The sequence below is a fragment of the Sander lucioperca genome, chromosome 5 (genome assembly GCF_008315115.2).
Source record: "Sander lucioperca isolate FBNREF2018 chromosome 5, SLUC_FBN_1.2, whole genome shotgun sequence".
Taxonomy (NCBI): domain Eukaryota; kingdom Metazoa; phylum Chordata; class Actinopteri; order Perciformes; family Percidae; genus Sander; species Sander lucioperca.
Window position 1 is genome coordinate 5,929,441 of NC_050177.1, and position 26,330 is coordinate 5,955,770.

The 26,330-nt window shown below is 38.3% G+C and overlaps 2 protein-coding genes across 2 annotated transcripts; both read right to left on the reverse strand.

The window, feature by feature from the left end:
• Nucleotides 1-170: 170 nt before the first annotated feature.
• Nucleotides 171-18,657, reverse strand: samsn1a (SAM domain, SH3 domain and nuclear localisation signals 1a). The gene is made up of 15 exons (XM_036001364.1): nt 18,520-18,657; nt 16,649-16,831; nt 16,223-16,269; nt 15,374-15,414; nt 14,953-15,036; nt 14,141-14,235; nt 12,215-12,338; nt 11,046-11,476; nt 6,847-6,927; nt 6,327-6,455; nt 5,534-5,651; nt 5,164-5,321; nt 4,830-5,042; nt 3,975-4,119; nt 171-1,022 (listed from the first exon to the last, which is right to left on the reverse strand). The coding sequence occupies exons 1-15, from the start codon at nt 18,541-18,543 to the stop codon at nt 868-870; spliced, it is 2,028 nt and encodes a 675-aa protein (XP_035857257.1). The 5' UTR covers nt 18,544-18,657; the 3' UTR covers nt 171-867.
• Nucleotides 18,658-22,164: 3,507 nt separating this feature from the next.
• ly6d (lymphocyte antigen 6 family member D) lies at nt 22,165-23,042 on the reverse strand. Its single transcript, XM_031294886.2, has 3 exons — nt 22,915-23,042; nt 22,597-22,695; nt 22,165-22,465 (listed from the first exon to the last, which is right to left on the reverse strand). The coding sequence occupies exons 1-3, from the start codon at nt 22,961-22,963 to the stop codon at nt 22,386-22,388; spliced, it is 228 nt and encodes a 75-aa protein (XP_031150746.1). The 5' UTR covers nt 22,964-23,042; the 3' UTR covers nt 22,165-22,385.
• Between the last annotated feature and the right edge of the window lie 3,288 nt (nt 23,043-26,330).

Here is a 26,330-nt window from a genome sequence, read left to right on the forward strand (position 1 = left end):
GTAATTATCAAATAAAAAATTACTTTTTATATTATATTTTTTTATTAATTTGTTATATTTAATTCATCGCTGTTTAGGCATAAAGCACTTATATATATATCAAGCACAGTAGACTACTGGTGGTGAAATAAATAATTCTGACTTACAAAACAACACAAAATTACATTTGATTGTATTTCTTTGACTTTATTTCCAAAAAATATGAAAACAGTTGAATGCTGACTTTCACATGAGTTCATACCTCATTTTTACAGTCTATGGTTCATACACACAGGCTCTCTCTCTCTCTCTCTCTCTCACACACACACACACACACACACACACATTCAGAAAATAACATACTTTTTTTTTCTGTACAGTATACATTACAGGCAAGATTTGAATAAGCATTGTTTAAACCCAGACAGTACATTTCAAAAACATCCCTTCACCAACATCCCTTCATTCATAGAAATAAAGAAAAGATTACACTGGATGTTGAATTGAGATTGGATTTGATGAGAAAGATCAAAACGATGCAGATGTGATAAATAAAGGCTTTATATGGAGAGAAAAACACTGAATAAATACAAGTGACATTTAATCAATGAAATATCACCTTTTCAACAACATAGAATAAAGAAAATCAAAATGTACAACTTGAGTATTATCTTGATAAAGTGACACATGGATAATATAGAATATTGGTTGTTTGTTCTTCCTATCACACTTTTAAAAACCTTTTACATTAGGCTAGCTTTTGCCTTGTTGTAAGGGATATTAACATGACATTTTGAGAAAATTGGGCAATCATTGTTGAAACCATGATAAGAAAATACCCAACACTGAATTCAAATTTTGAAAGTATCTATCTAAAAAGTAATCACACTAAGAGTCCACAGTGTCTGTGAGCTGCTCTGCGTCCTCCTTGCTGTCTGAACATTCAGATGGGATGAAGCAACCTGAGTCTCTGGGACAGTCGCTGTCTTCTTCCTGTAGACTGTGGGGAGATCTGTGCTCCTCCGCATCCCTGACATCATCACCTGCGGCCACAAACCAAATGGAATGTCATAATATTACACGTTTCTGTTTCCACAACCACATTAGAGAAGATACAATATGTGCAAAGTGCTTTAGTCAGTGGAAAGTAACATATTTAAATGTGTAAAGCTGATTCTCTTTGACATCAAATTATTTCAGTAATAGTTTCGTAATCATTCGTTTCAAGATTAAAGGTTATTATTGCTAGTTACTGAAACCAGGGTGTTGTTGGCTTACTGGGAGTGGCCAAATAACCCAAATATTAAAATAACTTCTGCAGTGTGACTTAGCAAACAGCAGCAGAAAACAAGTCTTCCTCTTTTAGATATATCTCAAATGTCCTCTTTGACTTTTAGTTTCCACTCTCTCAGAGTAAAAATATTCCACAATATTTTTTTATATTTCTACTTCATTGATGGAAGCTACTAATCCTTCTGTCCATGTTGCTAAACTACTAACCTAATGGAGGTCAGCTCGATTAAATTACTGGCATCTCAAGTGAGTCAACAAGCTTGGCAGGGTCACACTGCAGCCGATGCCATCTGTTTAGTCACACTGTCACCCAAACAGAAACATTACAATGACCTTTAATTTGCCTTGTCTACAACTGGAATGAAACATGAGCAGACTGAACATAACTAGCAAGTGGATGTTGTTCCTTCTTCATACTGGAAAGTAGTTTTGTTTTCATTCACACAGCGCTGAGCAGCCTTCTGCTTCAAGACATCAGATTACAGGAACACCTTCTGCCCCATTAAGCACTTTCAATCTGAGTAACAGGAAATAACTGATAAGCCTCCCACTTCGCACAGGTTTGTCTTTCTCTTTTGTGTGGCAAAAAAGTCTCCACTTTCACATAAAAAACTTGTTATTCTGCAGTACAAATTAAATCGCAAATAATTTCCAACCAAGTTGACGAATCAACAAGGGGCGACACTTACATTTTTCTATATTTATGTTCAACTTAAAGTTCATATAAATACCTTTACTTTGGCATCTCTTGCTGTTTATGTGTCACGAAAGTCACTAAAGCTTTTGGTAACATTACTCTTGTCACAAGGCTTGGTTGAATGCTCATTTCTGATTGGTTCTGATTGTTAAGTTACCTTGAATGCTGTGCCTGCAACTTGGCAGCTTGGTCAAGCAGCTTTGGTAGTTCAGTGCATGCTTTGTTTGGTTTTGTTTGTGTGAGCTTTGTTGATGTAGCTAGGTTACCTCTTTGCATGTGTGTCTTGCTATGATTTGATAGGCTAATGGGCCTTTGGTTTAAAGGAACCTTTGGGTATGCTACTTTGATTGGTCACTTATTTGATAATTCCAGCTCTGTCTATTTATTAGTTGGGAGTTTGTGACAACTGACCATTGGGAGTTTGCTTTGTGAAGCTGAAGGCCATGTGTTGTCAGGCACTTGTGAGGAGGAGGGGAGGTTTGCACCTTCAACACCTCCACAGCACACGACATATATCCATGCACTTCTTTCATCGCTGACATTGTTGATCTACCCACTACATTTGTTTTGTGTTAACTATAGTTTATAAATGATGTAACCCCCCTAATAACATTCATTGAGCCAGTCTGTGACACAACTATGACAAGTAAAAATGTCTGCTATGAAAAAAAGCAATATGTACAGTGAGTCATAACTGCAAACATAAGACACCTAAGAATAATAGAGAGCCTTCACTTTCAGACCTCAGTTTATTGTCTTAGAGTGATCATCTTACTGAAAATGAACTACACTTTTTATCAGTTTTTTAGTTGACCATGTTGCTGTTTACAGTTTTTCTTGATTGCTTTGACCTGCTTAAAGAAACTGGGATCCACTCGGTTTTCATCATTACTGTCTCAGCAGAGCAGAAGACACCTCTTGCAAATGTGTTAACCCTTTCTCATTGGATTGACACATTTTCCCCACCCTTTTGCAGAACAGTTAACACGGATGTCATTCAAGCAGTCCAAACTCCATTGTTTTAGCTATGGTAACGAAACAGAAACCATCTGTTCCTCACTATTAGAAACTACCTATATCAGTATGAATGTGTTTGATTCATTCAATTTTCAATCAGTCTGCAGGCCTTAAAGGTGCAGCATCTGTGTTGTTCTTTGCCAACATGGATGGAAGAGGTCAAAGGCAGATGAGAGTGAGGGGAAGAGGTAGAGGGGTTCGAGGAAGAGGAGTCCGAGTGCGAGGTGGAGGTATAGTTGGAAATTCGGGCAACTGTTATTGATCACGTTATCAATCATGGCCATGTGGCCCCATCATCAAGACAGAAGAGACTCAGTATCAATAGTGGCTATTTCTTATACTCTACAGTAATAGATGTTTATACTTTACTGTAAGAGATTTTATTTTTAATTTCTTAATTTATTATACTCTAATATATTTTATTTTGGTTTACATGTATTTTGTGTAATATTTACAGTATTTCAGTTTTCAGCCACAGTTTGAAAATAAGAATCAATGGAATCAATAAAATGTGCATCAAAGCATTTCTGATTCTGGATCCAATTCTTTACAAGAAGGCAAATTTGACAACAAATGGCACTGGCATGAAAGCTGAGTAGAGTAATAGGCTACAGTGACAAGCAATGGTGCACTGATTCCCACTGAGTGCTGTATTTTGTATTTTGTTGTCCACTGTGTAATGGTTGATTGGAAGAGCTCATACACGTGTTTGCGAGTTGTGTTGTTTGAAGGCAAAATTAGCTTTTGTTGCATATTTTAAATGTTTTGGCATGGTTAGAGCCTTTTGCAAACAAAATGTATCATTTTGACCATGAGTGCCACTGTTTCGGCCTGTGTGTTAACTGTTTTGAAAAATGTGGAGTTTGAGTTGACTGCTGCATCAAAGCAATCAAGAAAAACTGTAATGAAGCAGTAATTATTGATGTGTAAAATGAATTGTGGGTAATTTATAATACAAGTGATAGTCATTGCTTGGTATGTTGCTCACCTGTGTAGCGGCAATCAGCAGCAGCAAGCAGCTTGCGTCTGTGCTCAGGGTCTTTGACGTTCAGCTCTATCAGGTGTTTCTCCTGCAGGTGCAACAGGTCCTCCACTGTCTGGTAGCCATTTAGCAGCAAGGCAGAGGCATACTCCTAAAACAACAGAGGTGTCTTCGTTACCATTAACCCACACAGTGTATTTGAGTAAAATAAAAAAAAGAAACAGTGATGTACACATTCACCTTTCATCTCTTAAATCTCTCTCTACGCATCAAGTTTCAGATCATGTGTGGTACAAAGTATTTGCAAAGCTACGGTACTGGTTTCGCACTGGAGACCACAGAGACTTGATAATGTCGTGTATAAATACATCTTTGAGGTTGAGTTATGAAAGTATCGCAACATTTCATGGTAAATAAGAACTTTTTAGAACGGATTTATTTTTGTTAGATTAGGTTAACAGCATTAGAGAAGTTCCGTACTCATCAAGGCATATCTCTAACAGATGAGGTAACTCTTTTACAGTAAGTAGTGTGAAGTCACTTCAATTGTTCAAACTGTAAAGATGAAAAGTGTGTATTTTCTGTATTGGTGTTTGATGCTAGTGTTTTTACTCTCAGTGTGTTCTGAGTGACAGTGTGTGTTATCTCAGTGAGGATTGTTCATAGTGTTTGGCTGCACTGAGCCTGTTTTGAGACGTGTGTTAAGAGTTGTGTTGCTTTGAATGAGTTTTGCAGGAAATGTGAACTGTTTAGTTCAGGTGACTGTTGGTAATGCAGACTGTAGTTTGAGTTTTGCACATGTGGCTTCAGTTGTGCCCAGTGTCGTTTAGCAATCGAAAAAAAATGTGATGCTGTCCTCACCTCGAGATTCAGTCGCTCCAGTAACTCCAGCAATGTTTTAGGCCGAGGTCTTTTGCACAGCTTCTGTTGTCTGATCTTGGGAGCTTCCTCTTGTTCCTCTTTCTCCACCAAAACATCTACATATATGAACTTAAAGTTGCCCACTTTGTTGTTAAGCATGCCTGTCCAGATGCCCATCGGAGGCTTACTGATGATGTTGATGATGTCACCGACCTTGGAAAAAATGATAGTGAATGTATAGAATCATGAAAATCTTTATCTGTTAAGATAATAATTGACATCAGGGGATTGTCACTGCACCACATATCACTGCACAAACAGTGTTGTGTCTCACCTTGAGTTTGAGGGAGTCTGTGTCATACGGGCTGGGAACAAAGTCTGTATGGACGCGAGCTCTGCCACAGAACTGTCCCTGATAGGAGCCGTCCTCCTCCAGCCTCAGACTGTCTCTCTGACCAGAACCGTTGGACTCACTGGTCACACCACCTGAACCCACAAACACAACACGACACAGTATGATTACACAGTAGGGGTTGTCTAAGAATAGTACCTTATACTGGATAATTCACATGGATCAGCTGACTTCCAAAGTCTTTTGTTTGAAGAATCATATAACCCCACACGTGCATTCACTATGTGGGCTAAAACAACCCAGAACTATTTGGTCCAGACTTGCAGTGTATGCAGTATGTGCAGATTCTTACTAGAGGAGCTCTGGCCGCTGTAAAGACTCTCTAAGGAGTTGCTTGTCTTTGCAGAGTTTTTCTCAGCTGGTGGGACACTCTCTGTCTCTGCCTCTGGGTCTTTGTCTGTGTCATCACCCTGCGAAGGGAAAGAAACAATACACCTTTTTTTTAATTGTCATGGAATACAGTCATTTGTATGATTCTTAATTGATTATAGATGAAATGAACAAAAGTGTGCAAACTCTAGTTAACTGATCAAGTATATCTACATGAAAGTGAAAGACAACAAGGAAACTAAAACAGACATTGTGAAAGTTACAGAGAAACTCCTCTTATCTCTCAACAGTGTTACAGTAAAACACAAAATTGCAAGAAGACGCTTTTCAGATCAAAGTTCGTCATTTAAATATTGGCAACAACAGCGTCATGTTTGAGGATGTGGGTTTATAAGTGATGAAAGCGATAAAACTCTTGAGAAAAACAGCACAGGTTCGCTGTAACTGAGGATGTGACAGCTGTAAAGGTTTTTTTTTTTATCGTTTGTGCTCTCAAATAGTTGATTAATATGTGTGTGTGTGTGTGTGTGTGTGTGTGTGTGTGTGTGTGTGTGTGTGTGTGTGTGTGTGTGTTTTTCATTTCATGTTTATTTGGGACAGATGCTTAGACATAGACATTTGTGCAACAAATCTCCAATGTACAGCATCACAGCATGTATAGCTATTGCTCATTTCCGATGCCCGTCCCTAGAAGGGCTTTGTGTGTGTGTGTGTGTGTGTGTGTGTGTGTGTGTGTGTATATTTCAATGACTTACTGCCTCCTCAGAAAAAGACTTGGCGTGTTTTTTGCCCATTTTTCTGCGCATGGTCAGAGAAATTGCCTTCATCTTCTTCCCAAGTCCAGCTGATTTGTTTGGGTCCAAAATCTCACATTCTTCTGGAAGCTGTGTAAGGAGAGTTGGTTTACTAAATATAGTAGTACTGTGATATCAAAGAATTTGGCTCCTCATATTTTTACTACTTTTTTGTCCAAACAATTTGTATCTCTGCTCCATCAACAGAGAGTAAAATGCATCACTTCCTGTGCAGTAAAGGGTTTTTCCCAGTATGAACCTTGTTTTCCAATGTCACATTTTTTAATACAAAACACCTCAGAGCACTATGGCTGCACATATTTGTGCAAAAGGGGGAAATCCTTAATGCAAAAGTTTTCAATGACTTTACATGACCACTTGTTGGTATGTTACTGACAATTAACTACTATATTTTTTTTCTATTATATGACATGGTTTGCCATTATGCACATACAAATGAAATAAAAACAAATCTACAAACCGCAGTTGTTCCATTTTCCTCTAGTTTGGCTTGTGAAGAGTGATGCCTGAGACCCTCAAACCTGCCAAAGCTGGTGGAGCGCTGTGGGGAGGATTAAAAGACAAAGGATGTCAAAGAGACAACTGGCACGTTCGTGTAGCAAGGTTGAACAGCATTACATAACATCAAGTCATTGGTCTTTTGAGTCCTTGTCGAAGCTGTCCCAAGGCTCAGAAGTCCTTACAGTAAATGAAGTAAGTGACCCGGGTGGATAGTCTATTTTTACTGTATATATTGTCTATTAAGGAAAGCTAAAGTGCTCCAAATGTTTTGCTTATACACTGTAAACCCAGATTTAGTTGTAATTAAACTTTTAGTGGTCACTACTGATTCTTTCATGTTTTGTTAGAACAGCTGAAGTTTGCAGTGCACAGATTGTATTAAGCAGAGATAACTAAGGATGTTAAGTTTCTGTATGGGAGGTCGTTTGAACTGTTCTGTGCTGAAGCGATGCAAAGGCTCATGGGAAGAAAAAAAAGATATGTTCTGAATGGTTTCAATCCTAGTTAAAGTGTGTTTTTATAATGTTCTGTTAATGTTTGGGGTGTCCATTTACATTATCTGGGTTTTAGTTTTGTATGGTTGATTTAGTGTTCATGTTTGTCTACATTTATTGTTGCACCATGACCGAGACCCGGGTGGGGTCTGATCGGGTCTAGGCAGCGAAAAAGTGTTCCTTCATACAAAAACAGATTGGGAATTGTTGACTGTCTCTGGTGCTATACTCTCTATACAGCACAGCACATTGGAAAATTTCACTGTTATAATGATTTTTAGTAATGACTACTAATGTTAACTTTTTGTCTACTGCAACAACTTACTGCTTTGTGTTAATACAACTTAACCTGTTAAGTTTCACCCTTGTGTAAAAACTTAGAGGGTTTAAGGCAACGGGTTTCCACCAAATTTCTAGTAAAGTCAACTAATTTGAGATAGCAGTGTAAAAGCAAATGTAAGGCACTTCGAGTGTATGTACTGTATATGCAGGCAGCCAATATTCAGTCTGTTCCAAGATTGTTTTGAAATGAGAGCTTGTTAAATATGCGGTACATTTGTGGTCATGTAGGCCTATCAAATCATGTTGCAGGTCATGTGGCAGCAGAGAGAATATTTTCTCTGTACAGCTGCACTGGCAAACATGTCAGTATTTAAAATGAGTAGATAAATACATACATAAAACTGTTACATTTACAACACTGGCGACATGACTCATAGTTGCTTTACTCAGCTCAGTTTTAATTCTTTCCTTCTTTTTTTTCAATTTTTCATCAAACTAAAAGTCATCATAATCTCTCCCGACTTATTTCCAAAATAATTATATAAATGAGTAATCCCTGGAAATCCTGGTTAAATATGAGCTCCATACTGCTAGAAAGCCCTCATCTGATGTGTATTTTTAGAGTCTACAAATACAGCGGTAGAATTGAAGGGTTTCTTTTTAAAGATTTTCTTCCCCGATTTTAGTTTTTGTGTAATTGTATCGTTTGCATTTTATTGCCATTGTTTTTTGTCTGTTTTCATTGAGAATTTACTTGAAAAGTAGAGTTTACTATGTAGACAAAACATCACATTATGTCAACTAGTCTTTTAGTGTTCAATCAGTATTTTTTAGTTAAATTCAGCTACAAAGTTTGTAGCTGTCTTTTTTTGAGAACATTGGTCATTTTTAATTGGCGATGTCAAAAGTGACACTTTGATATCTTTGCTTGCCCATACATGTCATATCTTGCCTCCTATTATACTCATAATTTGTTTAGATTTTCACCTACCTTCGGCTTGCTGCTCTTTGCTTTGTCTGACACATTGGACGCCGTCCTCTGTAACATTTTCTCCTGTTTTAAGGTTATTGTCAAATCTTGGGCCTTGCTTTTCTCTTGTCTTTACCCCACTCTCCTGACAGTGAAGTGTTAACTAACACTGAGGCTGCCTGTCTGATGGGCTGGCTGGCCCACTTCCTTACAACACACAGGATGTGAGGCAATTGACACTGTGTCTCTTGTAGCAGAATCGCTTTGAAAGGGAAAAATACAAGTGCTTGAGTTTGCATTTTGTGGCCCGCTCGACAAAAACAATAGAACCACTTCCAGGAACGGCTGCATTTAGGTTTTATAATTGTGGTAGTTGTGTGTCATATCTGCTACTGTGTTGCATTACTGGGGTTGATCTGCTCAGAGTTGGGCTCTAACGTCACCAAGTATAGCTCAATCAAAAAAACACTGGAGTGAGTGATAATATATTAGGTGACATTCACATGAACAAACCAGCAATATAGTTATTCTACTAAACTTTACAGGGAAAAAGCTGTTTTTTTATTTAATAGATAAAATAGAAAGACAACATAAAAACGTAAAAAGAAAAAGTTTGATATTCCTCAAAATGTCCTTTTAATAGCAATGGGGAACTTGGTTATGGTAAATGATGCTGGAGTAATTATTCTATGCAGTCATTTCCTAATGTGGGGTAAATACTTTTGAGGAAGTGCTGATGCATGACAGAGGAACAGCTGAAAGTGGCACATTAATTGTGTCAAAAACACTTTCCGGTTGATCTCTGCTCTCAATATGAAAGTGGATATATTTCATGGTATGTCTTAGAAAAACCAAGACATGAAAACGAGATGTGTCTACCGTAGATTTTAGTTTTTAGACAAGGGTTGAAAATCACTAAATAATCACCTGTAACCCTATTACAAAACATGGCCTCCCTGGTGAGTGTGAGGCAGTTGGTTGCTCCACAGGATCCTACATTACTGTCAGTCATTTCTCTGGTGTTGCCATGTGGGGATTTGCCGCTGTGTTTACATTGTGGGGGGATTTCTATGTGTCAGTTAAAGAAAAGGGAATTCTATAGACAAAACTATTGCCTAATCCCACATCTTGCAATCAACCATAAACTCGTGTCAATCCAGATTAACCCTTCTAATCTATTACCTCTGAGGCTCTTGACTCCCTGGAGAAGCAGTTGTTTATCTGAATAGTTCAAAATGAGATATCAACCATTTAAAAAAGTCACCTGATCTTTGTTGAAATATTTTAAAGCACTGTCAGGGAGGATCCCTAGTTAGATTTTAACCAGAACTGCAGAAGTGGATTGAATTTGGATTTTCTAAAATGCAGCATCATATTTTCAGTGTATGTGCATTAAAGTATAAGTTGTAAAAGTATGGCATGTTTAGAATCTCATAGTATTGAAACATGTCATTGGACATTTGATCGACCATATGGTACTACTGGCCAAAAGATACATGCATGAGCAGAGAAAATGGACTTGTAGGACTCGTAGGAGAGCATTAAGGCCAGTAAAGAAGGAGTACAAGGGAGTCTTAACCTCTACACCATCTCTTCTACTCTTAAGAGGCTTCATGGCAAATTAAATGACATTTTACCCCGACAAACCAATGACACTATAGATCCATAGGGATTTTGTAATCTCTACACCGGATCATCCTTTTCATTTTAGACTAGTTTCTCCACAACTCATGTTAAGCTTTAACTGCTTTGTGTCGCACAGGGCGGACACTGCACATGCTCACTGAGAATCAGCAGAGGTCTTATGCTTTGAGAGATCTCAAGTGCACGCAAAGGCGCTGACCTTTAAGGTCAATCTGCACTATTGTGTATGTGTCTGTATTTTTTACTAGAACACGTATACATGCTTTAATGTTCAAAAAACACATTATTTCCCGATACTGTCTATCTGAATATACATGTATTTACCCTCGGTCTGAAACGCTCCATTTTAGAGCCTGTCTTTATGCTGCCTCCTGAAAAAGCCCAGTCTGCTATGATTGGTCAGCTTTTCCGAGTCTTCATCTGCACAATCGTACAGAAGTCCTGACGGCTCGTTTAAAGGCACCATTTCTGAATACTTTGAATACATAGTTTTGATACTTTCACAGCATTTATATTTCACCTAGACCTGCTGTTTAATCAAAACGACATGGGAATCTCTGTTTAATATTGTGGTCAGCATCCTTAAAAGACCCATTCAAGCACATTGTATCAGCATGTGGGGCAAAATTGCAGAATAAGCAGTTCTGAAGTGTAAATGTGCATGATGAAAAGTTAAGCATCAGACTCAGAGCATGCTCAGCTCTCTTTCAAGGACTAAGTAGCCTAATGTTTTTTTTTTTTAAAACATAACAACCAGCAGAAACTTACATTTGGTTCTGATAGATCCACATCTGTAATGGATCGCGGCACCTTTGGGGGAATCTGGGGTTTACAGTCCCGTTTCAAGCTGTCATCCTGGGCTGTTTCCTGCTGCTGACTTCCTTCCCACTCCTTTCCAGGGGACATGGTGAAGTCCCGGGAGTGCACGCGATACTCTGTGAGTGGCCTGCGGCAGGTGTGCTGGATGGTCCCCCAGGCAGGACTGCTGTCATCTGGGTTGCTCCAGCGCTGGTGGTGGGTGTGGGTTGGTGTCGCTCCACCAGGGAGGGTGACCATGTCTATGCAGCGTCCTGGGGTTGCGTTCTCCTGAGCGGGTAGAGTGGAGGACTTGCCTAGGTAGGGCCTCCTGTCCGACATGTATGGCACATCAAGATAGTGGGGTCCCATGGGTGGGCTCATAGCGCATGGTGGGGAGTGCACTGACAGAAGAAAACATGAATTTAATATACTATAATATATTAAAAACTGACATTTGACAATTTTCTGAGACTGGCGTAATGTCAATGATGGTGATATTTAAACTGGTGTAAGACTTCTGCGTCATGTTGTTCATTACCGCAATGCAGAGTGATTTATAGTTCTGCATTTGCGCTACCCACTGAGTGTCGTAACACCACCACAAAACTACTTGGCATATTTACACAGTCATGCAAAGAAATACTGCTTTGTCTCTCTTCAAACATTAATAATAAAGACAGTGAAGATATTTTCTGCCCTAGAAACGACTTTGCTAGATGAAGGAGACTGTAAGACCACTTTACATATCGAGGCAGCACCGGAAAGAAAGTAAAAGGGATATGAAAATGGCCAAACAGACTAATTAGAGTTCCTGTGGTGTGTCCTTTGCCCTTGTAATCCAAATGTGTAGTTTAAACTGATGTTTGTTTTGCTATAAAGCAGTCTTGTGTGTAGCCTACCTATACTGTAGGGACACTACAGACACATACACTGAAGGCGTTGCAACACTTAAAAGCAGAAGTATTATTCAGAATTCATCAGAGCACAAAAATTGTGAATTAGAGTTGCTACAGTTTTACAAATGCTGCATGGGCCTGTTCCAATACTGTAAGCATGAGTATAGTTTAGTCACAGCTTGGGCATTGAGTCATACAGACTCTAGAGAGGTCAGAAAGGACAGTTTTATAAACTTGTCTCACCTGTGGAGTTGTGACTCTTCTTTAACCCCTCTTTCCCGCTCTTTCCACCTGGTTTCTTTCCAGTCTTTTGGTTTCTTTTGACAGCAGGTTTAAACTCTGTCACCACGCCATTGACATGGACACTCTGGAAAGATGCAACACACAACACATATAAATACTTAAATGTCTAAATCTGTAAAATATGACACCTCTTCTAAATGCTAAATAGAACATAAATGAGCCTTTATGGCAATACAAAAAAAAAATTAGCTCCCCACTTTCATGTAGCAAAGCTCAGTTTTTAGCCATGCTAGTGGCATGGCTCGAGGGATGTGCCTTTATAGTGTGTCTGTCGGTCAGTCCACCATTTGGTCCAGATTGAAATCAAACTGCCATCAACTTTTGTACATGCTATACATCCATGGTCCCCACAGAATGACATTTTTGTGTTTTAGTAAAATATCTAAACAACTACTGGATGGATTAGCATGAAATTTGGTACAGCCATTCACGTTCCCCACAGGATTGCTTTTAACAACTTTGGTGAGTCCTTCACTTTCCATCTAGCGTCATCATCAGGTCAAAACTTTTATTTTCCAGTAGCCTACTTTGGTTCATGACCAAACACCTCCTAAACAATTAAAACAATCCCATCAGCATGTGCTGTAGTTTGTGACAATTAGTAAATGTAATTAAAATGGTGAACTTGGTAAACACTATACAGGCTTACATCAGTATGTTAGCATTATCATTTGAGGATGTTAGCATGCTGATATTACCATTTAGCTCAAAGCAATGCTGTACCCACATTTTTAGTGGTTATTTATAAAGAAGAGTAAACACAATATCCAATAACAAATCCCATTTGGGTCACTGGTCCTTTCAGCAGCCAAAATTGTGAGGCGCTGAGAGCTGCTGCTGATCCACTACTGGCAAGCTCTGTTTTGTTCGCTTCTCACTGTGATTGGCTTTAGTCAGGCATGTGGCCTCTAAACCCTCACCACCCAAAACCCCAGACACAGACACAGACACACGCACACTCACACTCACACACACACACACGCACGCACGCACGCACACACACACACACACACACACACACACACACACACACACACACACACACAGTCCTGTCCTCTTGTTGTTTTAACATCTCTCGCTGCCATGTGGACCAGCGATTACACAGAGGGCTGAACCCTTGGACCATCTGCACTGTATTAAAACCAGTCTTTGAATAAAACCCAATCAGCATTTATGTTAAATTATTGTGCCATTTAGGCCACCAGAGTCTGGATGTCACAAGCAGGTGGCAGCTTGAAACTCCTAAGTTGACACAAAATGACCTGGTGTGCCATGTGTGACCATGAGACTGCACTTGCTAACATGTTCACGTCTACTGGTGCAGCAACATGTTTATTTTACTGCTGCTAAAACTTCAGGATGACACAAATGCATTAATCTGTGATGGACAATGATTTCATTTAGTGCTGTATTAATAACTGGTGCAGAAATATAAAGGAGGGTGAGCATGTGCTTTAACAGAAGGACACAAGGATTTCATGCTCTTCTTTGTGGTTGCTCTTTGGCCAGTAAAAAAAAAAAAAGAAGACAAGAACATTCTATAGTGCCTAATGGGATGGGTGCTGGATCAAAGGATATCATAGAAAACAAATCGATCCGCACTCCAAATAGCTCCCTGTAGAAGTTTCGAGCCCACGGCTCTTCTTCTTTCTCAGATTTCTCACTTCTCTCCTAACTACAAAACTATTAACTGTTCAACTTGGATCTTAATTATATTTCTATGTTACCCACAACCATGCCATGAAATATGTAAGTGAAAGCATTCCAAATATTTCTGTTTAAATGTAACATAACAGTGTTAGCATCAATATTAAATCATCAATAAGTGAAGCTGGCTGACAAGACTGCAGTGAAGCTTATTTTTACCTGGCTTGAAGGCGGTTTCTCTTTTTTCTTTGTGCCAGAATGATGGGCTCCTTTTCCTTCTTTGGTTTCTGTTCTGTGTTTAGTCTTCCTCATCTCTAGGGTGACACAACATATTACATTATATACATAATTACAGGTTAGTGAAACACTAGAAAACCAAAAGAAAAGCCATAGCTCCCAACAAGAGGTTAAGCTGGTGTATCCATGTATTTCAGCTACTCCTCAGGATTAGAGGACATTTTTACATTTTCTAAGTCTGTCCTAAAACAATAGTCAGTTGACCTTATGGACATTGAAATGGGTTTTGCTTGCTGTAATCATTCTTTCTGTTTATACTGTACATTAAAATATCCCTTCCTAATGTGTTTCCAATGGAAGTGATGGTGAACAAAATCCACAGTCCTTGTTGTGTACAAATGTATTCCCAAGTTTATCTGAAGTCAGTATAAGACTTTAGCAGAATGAGGTCATAAAACTAACTGGACATCTTCCATACAAGGGTCTCTTTGTGTTTCCTCAGACAGTGTTATTATTATTATTATTATTATTGAAAACTCCACTGTAAATTATGTGTGTGATTTGTTGTACCATGTCAGTACCTTGAGAATTTCTTCTCCACAATCCCAACAGCTATAGAAAAGGCCTGCCACTGCTTTGGGTTATGCATCATGTATGATCATTGCAGGCATGTGTAACATTATTAAATACTCAATAGTTTGGGGTACAAATTTGGTAGTTGATTGTTTGGCAAACCCAAATTCAAATGAACATTGGCATATAGATTATCTAAACCTATTTATATTTTTATTTACCTTCATTATGAGTGTTGGTGATGTGGACTAAATCTTCTTGGCTTTTGGCGGGCTGCCAGACTGCAGTATTATAGCCGGGGTTATCTGTCGTGTAGGGAGACAAAATCACAAACATTTTTTAAGGGGAAGATCGTGGGAGGGGGGAGGGGGTAGGCCACAGAGACACTGAATGAAATTGTTTTCGGGCAGGCAGCCTTGTAGATTATTGGAGTTTTTAATCTAAATAATAGACAACAGTATTGTTTTAGCAGTTTAAAAAAAAAAGTTAATTATTTTACTGTAGTCTTCCTTTAAGTTCATGATACAGGTGAATATAATTTTTGGACATTATGTTTATTTCCCCTAAACACTAATGAACACAATGCAAATCTTACAATCCATCCAGCAATAACAAAACACAAAGGAAATTGTTTGTACTCACTCAGTGTTTCGTAATCTGATGCAGATTTGGATATGTGTGTCCTGAGTAAAATTAGCAAAGACATATAATATTACACAGTTGCCTTCTAGTTAGTGTTTGAAGATTTGTTCTAGCTCTTTAATTTGACAACAACCCCACTGATATGATGGTTCTTTATAATGTACAGTTATTTAATGCAAAAAAAAAATAGGACAAAAACTCTGTAAAGAAGACGACCATAGAGCACATAAATCATACGACAAGTAGATTATGTGCAGAGGTTTCTTTCAAAGTAAAGCCGGGTGAGTGAAGGTGTTGAGGGGACTGGGGACTAGGTGGGCCTTGAATCCGCTTAGTCTAACAAACCCAAAGCTATAATCTGCCTTCTGCTTTCCGTTGCCACAGGGCACTTCTTTTCAAAAACATCCACCAGCAATCAAACTAAAAAATATGTTAAGCTTTTTTTGTTTGTGCTGCCAATCCATCTTCTTAAGACACAGCATTGTATTGACCAGACCAAATGAACTAAAGATAAGGATGAGGAGAGGAGCACTGCTGAAGAGTCTGTCTGCTCTGCTGCAGGAAGGATTTACAGTATTAACCCTCAGTGAAAATAAACAGGGAGCCTTTCCTTTCAAGCCATATTATTACTCTATGGTAAAGCTCTTTCCCCTGCATGGTCGATTTTCTCTGCAGTTTGCACGCACATCCAACAAAAGAAACAGAGGGATGCCTGAATACCTGGTAGGACTACAATGTCAATGTAGTATGTCAGGAGCAAGTAACACAATAGACAATAGATTTATCTGTGAGCTTGGTGCCACTAGTGCCATGTAAGCATGTTTGTGTCTAACTCTCTGGTGTGCTTACCTTCTTTTCTTTTTATTAGAGTTGGTCCCCTGCTGCATAGGCGTCTCCTGAAAGAAAACAAAGCATTTTTAGTCGGCTGTTGTTTAACAATCTGTGAAAAATATGCAATTTCCCATCATATTCAAATGGATTTGATGAATAAATTATTATTTAGTGAAATTTAATTTACATGACAAGCTTGACTCAAACAATCTGAATGGTCTGGCTTCAGCAGCAGCAGCAGCAGCAGCTGTCAACTGGCTCTGTTCATCATTTTATAATCAGCTTTATTTTATAGGTACAATCTGGTGGGTGAAAGCCCAAAAGTCCCAATTCCTCTGAGAAATGACCCCATACAATCTGGTCACGATTGTTCTCATGGCTCCAGTGTTCACAATCTGTAAGACATGCATGTGTGTGTTGACACACAGTATGCTTCCGTCTCACCATAGAAATAGATTTCCCAGAACTTCCCCATTTTGTGTTGTCATCCAGCAGGACTGCTGGACTGCAGGAGCGGCTGCAGGAACGGCTGCATGTGCGGCTGGAGGAGCGGCTTGGGACGGGCGGTGTTGGGCGGTCATCACTGGAGCTCTGCACCGCCTCATACAGGCTGTCCATAGACCCCTCCTGATGCCATATGGACAGACAGACAGGCAGACAGATACAAAGCTGTTAGACGGCTGAATTTTGGCAGTAAGCTTGATTTATGAATGGATTTCATGTTGATTGAGTTTATTGATTAAGTCTGATTAGTTCTTTGGTTTGATGGAGCACAACTTGTGTACGTATCAAGAAGGATTTATACATGTAGGTTACACACTTTATGTCAGTGGTGAGGTAGTACCATGCAACTGTAAAGCACACACATCAGTTTGAAGTTTAAATAATGGTTGTTCCTAGAGCATAAAACTGAGAAGACCTAAAGAAGTGTATGAGATAGCCCACATAAATATCTGTTGCGTTGTGAACAGACACAACGCGTCACAATTAGAGTTATGAGGATTTGATATGACTGTAGGGACATGCCGCTAATGCTGCTCCAAAGCTCTTTTAAATGTGCTTGTCAACCGTGGATGAACTGGATGATTGAAATTCCTCAGCACAGATTTCCGTGTGGATTAAAATGTGTTTGGTTTGTTTGGATTCCTTCTAGGAACTCGTCCTGTCCATACAATGACATCTTATCTCCTCACTGGACAGACGGACATTTGTAGTGGCAATAAAAGAACCTGTTTTAGTTTACAATGTTCATCGGTTTATAAGATCAGCTGTTTCAGGTTTGAACTCTCATAATGGCCCATGTAGGTCGCATTGTCTTCCTTTTTTGACTGAATGTTTAATATGTGTACCTTTCTACACTTCAATACCACTTCCCTTTATTCCGTTACTGTAATATGTTGAATTTGGGGATGTAACCTTAAATATAATCATATAATTTGATTCTCCTTCTAGATAGTATGTTTATTTCACCCAATTAAGTTTTTACAGTATAATTTACTCCTCACTGTGTCTTTAACCATTGTGCCAAATTATGACATAAACCAAACTACATGCATTTATTATGTTTTTTTTTTTTTTATATCTCATGAATGAGTTTGTATAAGAAGTCATCGTACACCTGAGGGGCAATAACAGCAACATAGAGGACAATCAGTGCAATCACAGTTCAAGCCTCTGTGTGTGTGTGTGTGTGTGTGTGTGTGTGTGTGTGTGTGTGTGTGTGTGTGTGTGTGTGTGTGTGTGTGTGTGTGTGTGTGTGTGTGTGTGCTGCCACCACACACTTTTGTTTACCCTGGTCACTTCACTTATCAATACTTTCTTCCTGCTTTCTCCTCTAGCATCAAAAGAGCATCAACTAATACATAAAATACAGCATTAAAGTACACACATCTAGTACTACTGCATTACACTCTTCTCATCTAGTACATGGATGGTAAATCTGAGGGAGACAAGTTTTTGGAAGCATTTTTGTATTGTATCTATTTTGAGACATAATCTCAGAAGGATATTCTAATGATTAAACAGTCAGTGGGTTATCGATCTGACTACAGAACTAACAGTAGGAGTCTCACTAGAGTTACAGTCGCCTGTCTTTAGGATTGTGTGTGGTTATTTAGAGGCTGAAACACTGTTATAACAACCGCGTACATTTTTTCCCACATTTAATGGCTTACGCAGCATGCCATGATTTACAACTATTTATGTATTGCTTGTGGTCAAGCCCACATTTGCACCACAATGCTAAAGTTATGTTTCCTCTCAGCTACTCACACACAGCTTGTTAGGTAAATGCAGACATTAAAAGTGTCTCTTACCAGCGAGAAGCAGAAAAGGTTCATGTTGGCTGATAGGTCTGCTGTTCGTGTTGTCTGATGGAGGTGAAACAGCAACTGAGTGACAGCCAGAGACTAAGAGACACAACAGCTCAGCGTGAGCCCAGCCCGGGTCGCCTGCTGTCTTCTCAGATTAATACCACAGTAAAATCCCTCCACTAATCCAATAGATGGACCACCATACTTTACCAGCCAAAGCAGAACTCATTCTTGACAACAGGCCGACAATTGGTGGAGCAACAGAGTGAGTCTTTGTTTTTGTTTGTCTAGCATCCATGCTCTTTTTTAACCTAAACTCAGTGGTGAAAGAAGCATCATATCCTTACCTTATTATATCCTTTACTTATGTTAAATAACCAGAGCAATCATGGAAAAAATACTCCATCACAAGCACAAGTCCTTAATTCAAAATCAAACTTACGTAACATTTCAATATTATCAGCAAAATGCAACAAAATAAAAATCCTGAAATGTCCCCTGTGACTGATATATTATATGTAACATTAGATTGATGATTGCTGTACTGTTTTTAATACTTTAAATACTGGTAGTTTAATCCAGTGGGTCCCCTCCAAAGGGTCATAAGATACAGTAGATCTGCTGGGGTCTTGAGATGATTAATGGGGTAAGAAAGAAGAAATTTAGTTTTCTTTTTTTTTTTTAACTGAGAGGCCCAGACTAAGCACTGTTTTCACAAGCCCAAAAGTTGGGAACAACTGGTTATTATGTGTTTTTATGTACAGTAAAACCTTAAACTGAAAAGTAATCAGTGACTATGTCTGTTAAATAAATGTAGTAGAGTAATTCCCGCTGAAATGTAGTAGAGTAGGAGTAGGAAGTGGCATAAAATGGAAATACTCAAGTACTTTTTTTAAAACTCCTGAAACACTACTTGTTCACACAGCCTACAACCTCCCTTAGTATAGCCACTTGTAAGTGTCCTTGGGTTTCATGAAAGGCGCTATATAAATAAAATTATTATACTATTATATATTATTATATTATTTTATTATTATTATAAAGTACATGTACCTCTCAGGTATAGTATGGAGTAAATGTTCTTTCCACCACTGCCTACACAATGCTTTGCATGCCCCATTGATGTTGCACACCAAACCGACACCTTCATCATCACCATCTTTAGGAAAATATCATACGTATCATACGTGAGGTGTTGAAAAACTTTGAAGTTTGATTGTAATCATGGCTTGATCCTTTTAATGGCTATTTCATTAGATGCATCTTGCACAGTTATATTTTACTATTGATTGAACATTTTATCAGAAATACAACAATAACTGGGTTATTTTATAAAGGAGTTCCATGAAGGCAATATCTATAGTACCCACAGTATTACCAGGACCAAGCAAGTGATTTAGAAATTAAGTAAGTAAAAAAGAGAAGATCTCAGCTCCAATCAGTCCTGCTGGAGGAGTGCAAGAATGACAGCAAGAGCTTTGATAACATGTATAAAAAATTATAATAACAATTAATAAATAGATTTCCAACAATCTTGCCCCCATGCAGTTGTCATTTACACATTAAAACAAACAAACACACCGAGCATGGGGCATGCTTGTTCTTACATTCTCAGCAGCATAGTTCTTTCCTGTGTGGGCAGCAGATGAGTGTAGTATTTCCCTCATGTTCTAAATGTGGTTTTGTGCAACATACTGGCTCTATCATAAATCACAATAATTCCTTTACATGATGGAAAGTTGTTATATTTTTGTTTTGGGGCGAGTCCCTCCAAAAGTGATGCAAAAAATAAAAATGTTTTGCGTGCAGTAATTTTATTTTTCATCTAAAGACATTATGCTAGTAGTCTGTCGTACTGTAGTACTGTGTCAATCTATTTGTCTTTTGGACAAATTCCATCCGGTAAGTAACACATTAAGTGTAAAGGTTGTGATCTACTAATCCACCAATCATCCACCTCTGATATCTGAGCTGCTGAGAGATTAACACTGATGACCTGTATTTTAATGACAGTATGATTTGCTCTTAGTGAAACGATCTGTGATGTTGGAAAGTATTTTGAATCCATGCAATTCATTCGTGTCAGTTTATTGTTGTATTATAATTGTGTTTGGGATCTGGTGTGAATGCTTTTGTGTTATTTGAGCAACAGGAAACACACTGAAATGAAACATGAGTCCTATGTGAAGGAGCTTTAATGATCATAGAAATATCATAGGCTTATAAATGAATGAATTAACTAAATAATTACTTTTTCACTGACTTCAGCCCACTTTGCATGTAGTTAAACTACTCAGCATAGTATTCCTCAATGCTTCCTCTGTAGTCAATATTTATTTGTACACTATTTTTAGCTCCATGTCGATCCACCAGTCTCTGACTAAAACCAGCTCCACAGGGTTTTGATTCTGGGCATGGGTCCAGACTGCCAGATACTGTGCGTTTCTGACAGTGACAGGGTGTGAGGGTTGTTCTCGGAAAACAGAGCAGAGTGAGGGAATGTTGCCAGACCACAGGTGTATGCATACCTTTGCATATGACTCATTGGTGGAATCCATTAGTGTTTGTTTATTGTCTAATGAAAGAGAAACAATTTGCCTGGCTCTGTGGTGGAAAGGGCATGATAAACGAAAGGTTTAACATCCCTTCACCACCAAGTCTAGTGGAGCCTTTATGGACCCAAGTAGGGTATTTGTTTCCCTATGGGTTAAACATGCATTTTCCCTTTTTTCTCATTAGCTAATATAAACACACACAAAACTATAGTCATCTCGGCCCTTTAGACCCACTTGGGTTGACACACCTGGGCCTACAAGGAGCTAATCTACAAAGCCTATAGCCTAACTGGTCCAAATGCCAGTGTTCAGTTGGCTAGGATAATTGGCTTACTGTAAATTATTAGCCAGTTTAATTTACCCCTTGATGAATAACATTTGTAATATGCAATTGACTGTTGGCCCAGTTTAAAGGTACCATGTGGACCTTCTTGTAAACAAACACAGTTATGTTTACATTTAGCATTTCTCACTAAAATGTGATATGCATAGCAATAAGACCTTAAAACATGTTGATTACATTTTCCTCTTCATTAAACATTTGCAGAGCAGATTTGTTTTACATTCTAAAAACCTGCATTCTGCATTGCTACCAGTCTTCTTCTTCACTTGCCGTATGTTTCTATGCACACTACCGCCAACAACTATTACCGTAATCAGTGGAATAGCATGACAACCCAAAAGAAACCCATGAGGAAGTCAGAACATGTGAGCGACACTATGTTTTTGAACCCATGTGGGACTCACTATAAATCTTCAGACAGACACTTTTTTTCTTTCTCATCTGTAACAAAAGACATCTGAAACAAATCGATGAGATCAATTAAAAGATTTATTCTTTTTCCATTTAATGATTTTGAAACCGATGACTCCCGCGAGTCCAACTTTACATCTCAGTAGAAACAGACAGCGACCCACATAGCAGTAGGCTGTTGGCAGTGACCCACTAAGTGACATCAGAAAGGGATTAAGTGTGTGTGTGTGTGTGTGTGTGTGTGTGTGTGTGTGTGTGTGTGTGTGTGTGTGTGTGTGTGTGTGTGTGTGTTTCCTTGCCACCAGCACTAGTTCAAAACATAGCTGTTATTACTAACTGTGTTGCACAGTTTCAGAAGCCTGTGAGATGAAACTAAATAATTCAACATTTGTAGATTTCATTAAAATTAAAGCAAGATAAATCAAAGACAGGAAAATCACATTAAAATCGTATAATCTAACAAATCATCTTCCGTCAGATTTAGATTTAAGTAATTACTTTCTCATTTACTATTTTCATTAATCAGAAAGTGAAAGTGAACGCTGAGGGATGACTCAGGCTCAGCAAAGGTCGCTTTCGCAGCAGTTTGTGGAATAGTCTTCGGCACAGAATTCCTCACAAGTTCGAGAAATTTCGTCACCTGTTGAAAAAATCAAAAACAATATGCAATAATTGAACTATCCCTCTGTCACTGTAGTAAATAATATGGTTTGTCCATAATGTGGACATGAGAAAAAATTAAGTAAATGCAGCAGAATGAGTCCTGCGTACCATTGATCTTGGTCTGGCAGTACTGAGCTGATGGCGGGCAATCTGTCTCCATCTTACAGTGGTCGTCACCTTCACAGGTGTAGCATCTGAGTGTGAGCACTGATGAGAAGACAAAAGCCATTAGCATTTACTCAGGGTTTTCACTTGCTACAGTATAATGATGTTTCTTGTCGAGTAAACAATGTCCGTCAGATAGGTCTAATGCATCAGTGATCAAATTAAATGGTTCCATAAATAAAAGAAATATTTTTACTTATTGTTGACCTTTGCTTTAGTAAAAACATTGCAAAAAAGGGGTATAAACCGAAGTTCACTCACCTTGAGTGCTACACAGCAGGAGCAGCAAAGTGAGAAGCAGGACCTTCATGTTGTCAGATGGTATGTGGACAAACCTCCCGCACTGGCACTTTTATACTGACACACACACCACATACCGAATTGAGTTATGCACTTCCTTGTGTATGATATTTCAGTAACTGTCTTTGTTTTCAACTTCATTGTTCCAAAGAAAAGACGAAGCCTTAGCGAACAAAGAGTTATTTAATCTGCTTCATTCTTTTGCTGAATAGCAAGGTGTTGTGTTTTAGTGGAATCGTCGGGTTGCTTTTAACCCTCTCTGGCTGCGGGTTATTAATTCAATTAAATTCAATTGTATTTATAGTGTCAAATACTAATAGGAGTTATCTTAGGACACTTTACAGATAGAGTAGGAGGTCTAGACCACACTATAATTTACAAAGACCCAACAATTTCCCACGAGCAAGTATTAATGAAGCTGTTTGTAAACTCTACATTCCTGAGATTGGCTTTATGTCTGACCTCTTAACAGGATTCAATACATTCATTTCAGATTGTAACAAATTATATCAGATCATGTCATGGATTTCAGCAGCTCAATCTGTATGTTTCCATACTTTGCCTCCCGGAAATATTGGAGGCCTATTTTTGTCCTGGCACGTCCCTACAACCAACTGTTTTGTATGTTGTCTTGGTTTTCTCGGCCTGATGCATTATATTCATGCAGCTACCAAAACAAAGTGTCATCATTTCTAAAGACTTTTGGATAAACTGGACCTTGTTCACTGTACTAGTTCCAGCCTGTTCAATGTAAACAGCCTGAAAAGTAACTGGAAACATTGCCCTTTGGATACAATGGGTTGGCCACTAAAATAACTTACCAAAAGTTACCTTACAAGTTACGTAAGCATTATCCTCGCATTATTTAACAAGCAAGGCTACAGTACATTATTTACAGCTGTGCTTTGATGACAACATGCTAACATGCTCACAATTAGGAAATATGCGGATGTTTAGCAGGCATAATGTTTGCCATTTTCAATGTGTTAGTCATCACTTTCAAATCCAAGCACAATAAATATACACATTTTTTAAATATAAAAAACTGCTAAAAGACAATAAGACAGAAATCACATCTATAATGCAAGTTAGGTGTTTTGATCAGCTCCATATCCTATATTTTATGGCATATTATTAAAACATTGTATTTCCCTAACAATGCAAAGCCTGTCACTTAATATGTAATATCCAGTCATATTTCATACTCACTCAAATGTGTTTAATAACTCCATGCATGTTATACATTAAAAACTGTAACTATCAAACCTTGATGTAACTCACTGAAATAAGATTTGGGCTATGAAGATTTCCTTTAACTCTGTGTTCTACTGCAGCTGTTTCATTGGATGTGAAGTGTTTAGGTTTTATGATGTAAAGCATTAAAAAAATATTTCAAATGTGAAAATGTTAACTTATAAGAAAAACTTCATAACCATATTATAAAGCTTAATTTTAGGAAATGTGAAAATGTTGTATTCAGTTCACCCACTGATCTTGGATAAAGTCCTCAACCAACTGCCACTATTGGAAATGAATTCAATTGAATCATTCAGGAAAGCAGTTGACACATAGGAGTTTTATCAATTTATCCTGCTTAAAGCTCTGATGCTGTACGTTTAAGGACAAATGAAAATCAATAGGTGATTCACTTCATCAGTGTATAACCTCCACACATACAGTATATCTAAAATGTTGTGCATTCATTCAGGGTGAAATATGACATTTATAAGTTAAGTTTTGTTGAAACATTTAACGTTGAGATATGCCGTTAAACAGCCTGTGCAGCCTCTCCTACATGTAGCTGACATGTTTCTGAGAGTGACAACAACTTGAAGTTTCCCTTTAGTGACATCTGTAGGCAACAATGTGGGAGTGCAAAAGAGTGTGTGCATAAGGATTTCTTTTTTTTCCCTCAACTCAACCTGTTTTCAATGATGCAACTAGTAATGGAAACACTTTCAAGAAATATGAACATCCATGTGGCGACTGTAAGATTTGGTTACTTCTACTTGGAACCCTCATCCCCAAACAAAATATTTTTAATTAAAAACAAAGAACACATTTGTTTTTAATTATGTATGTATGTATATAAATGTGATGTCAGCTTACTAATTGATTGCAGGTTTTGTGTAGATTTGGACCTTTATACGTTTATTCCAGTTTGTTTAAACGGCGAAGTGGAGAGGCCTCGTTCACCTGTTTGGAGCTGGCTGGTGAATGTGACGCTCGGCCTTGCTGGATACACCGAGACCCTTTTTGTGGATCTACTGATCCTGTGGATTACTTTTTTTTCGTGTCATTGGATTACGGCAAAATACAGATCTTTTTTCTTAACGTGTCTTAACTTTTTATGGTGAGTTTGGAGAGGCATCTCAACAGACTGTAGGTCCAACACTGATTGTTCACCGTTACATTTTAGTTGAATTTAAGCGTCTGTCTATTGAGTTCCAAAACAGCCGTGCCGCGATTGGATTTCATAAGGGCGAATTGTTAAATTGTTACAATGTAATTTAAAATCTGCTTTAAAAATAAACATATATGTTTTGGAATATAATGTTCAGCTTTGGCACCTTTACCTATGTGCTAAAATATACAATGACGAAGCCTAGTGACAAGTCCATAGCAACCAGTGTTGAATTATTTCCCAGTGTCCTATGCTGAATGGTCTTAATGTTTTATTGTTTTATTTCATGTGAATACTAGTTTACTAGAGGAGTAACTTAATATTTGAAGTAATGCAGTAATGCATGAAGTGTGCATTTATTTTCCATGCTTATTGTGTTTCCACAACAATGTTAGTGAGTAAATCTACTGAAATGGCCACCACACCATAACAGAGGAGTGTGATGTGTAAGATGAGAATGCAGAGGTTAACTCTTGTACATTGTGGCTGTAAAAATCAAGTGGTATCTGTACTTCTTTGCTAAGTGCAAACTTGTATGCAAGGGGAGGGTCAAAGAAAGAGTTATTACTGACAAGGGGAGGGTCAAGGCTTTTTAGGTTAGAGGCTGGTGGGCCCTTAATTAAATAACGAACAGTCTCTAATTCAGGATCTGGCTTATTCTGCTCTTATGTCAAAGAAAACTCTTATGTAAAATAAAACATTTTGACCATCAGTCCACTGATGTCCCTAAAACACGATAAAGCAGACTAAGCTGCACTTGGAACATGCAGATTCGCACAGTGTCAAGAATTCAGCTCAACACCAGTTCATCATCGCACTGTATCATTTAAACAAGGAATGTTAAAGTTGTGCTGAAGAAAAGCCATTAAACAAGCTGTCACACAACAATTCTGCCACTGATCACGTGTAGACATGCCTGAGGCGTCCTTGTGAGGCTGTAAATAAATACGTTATTTACATTACATTACATTAT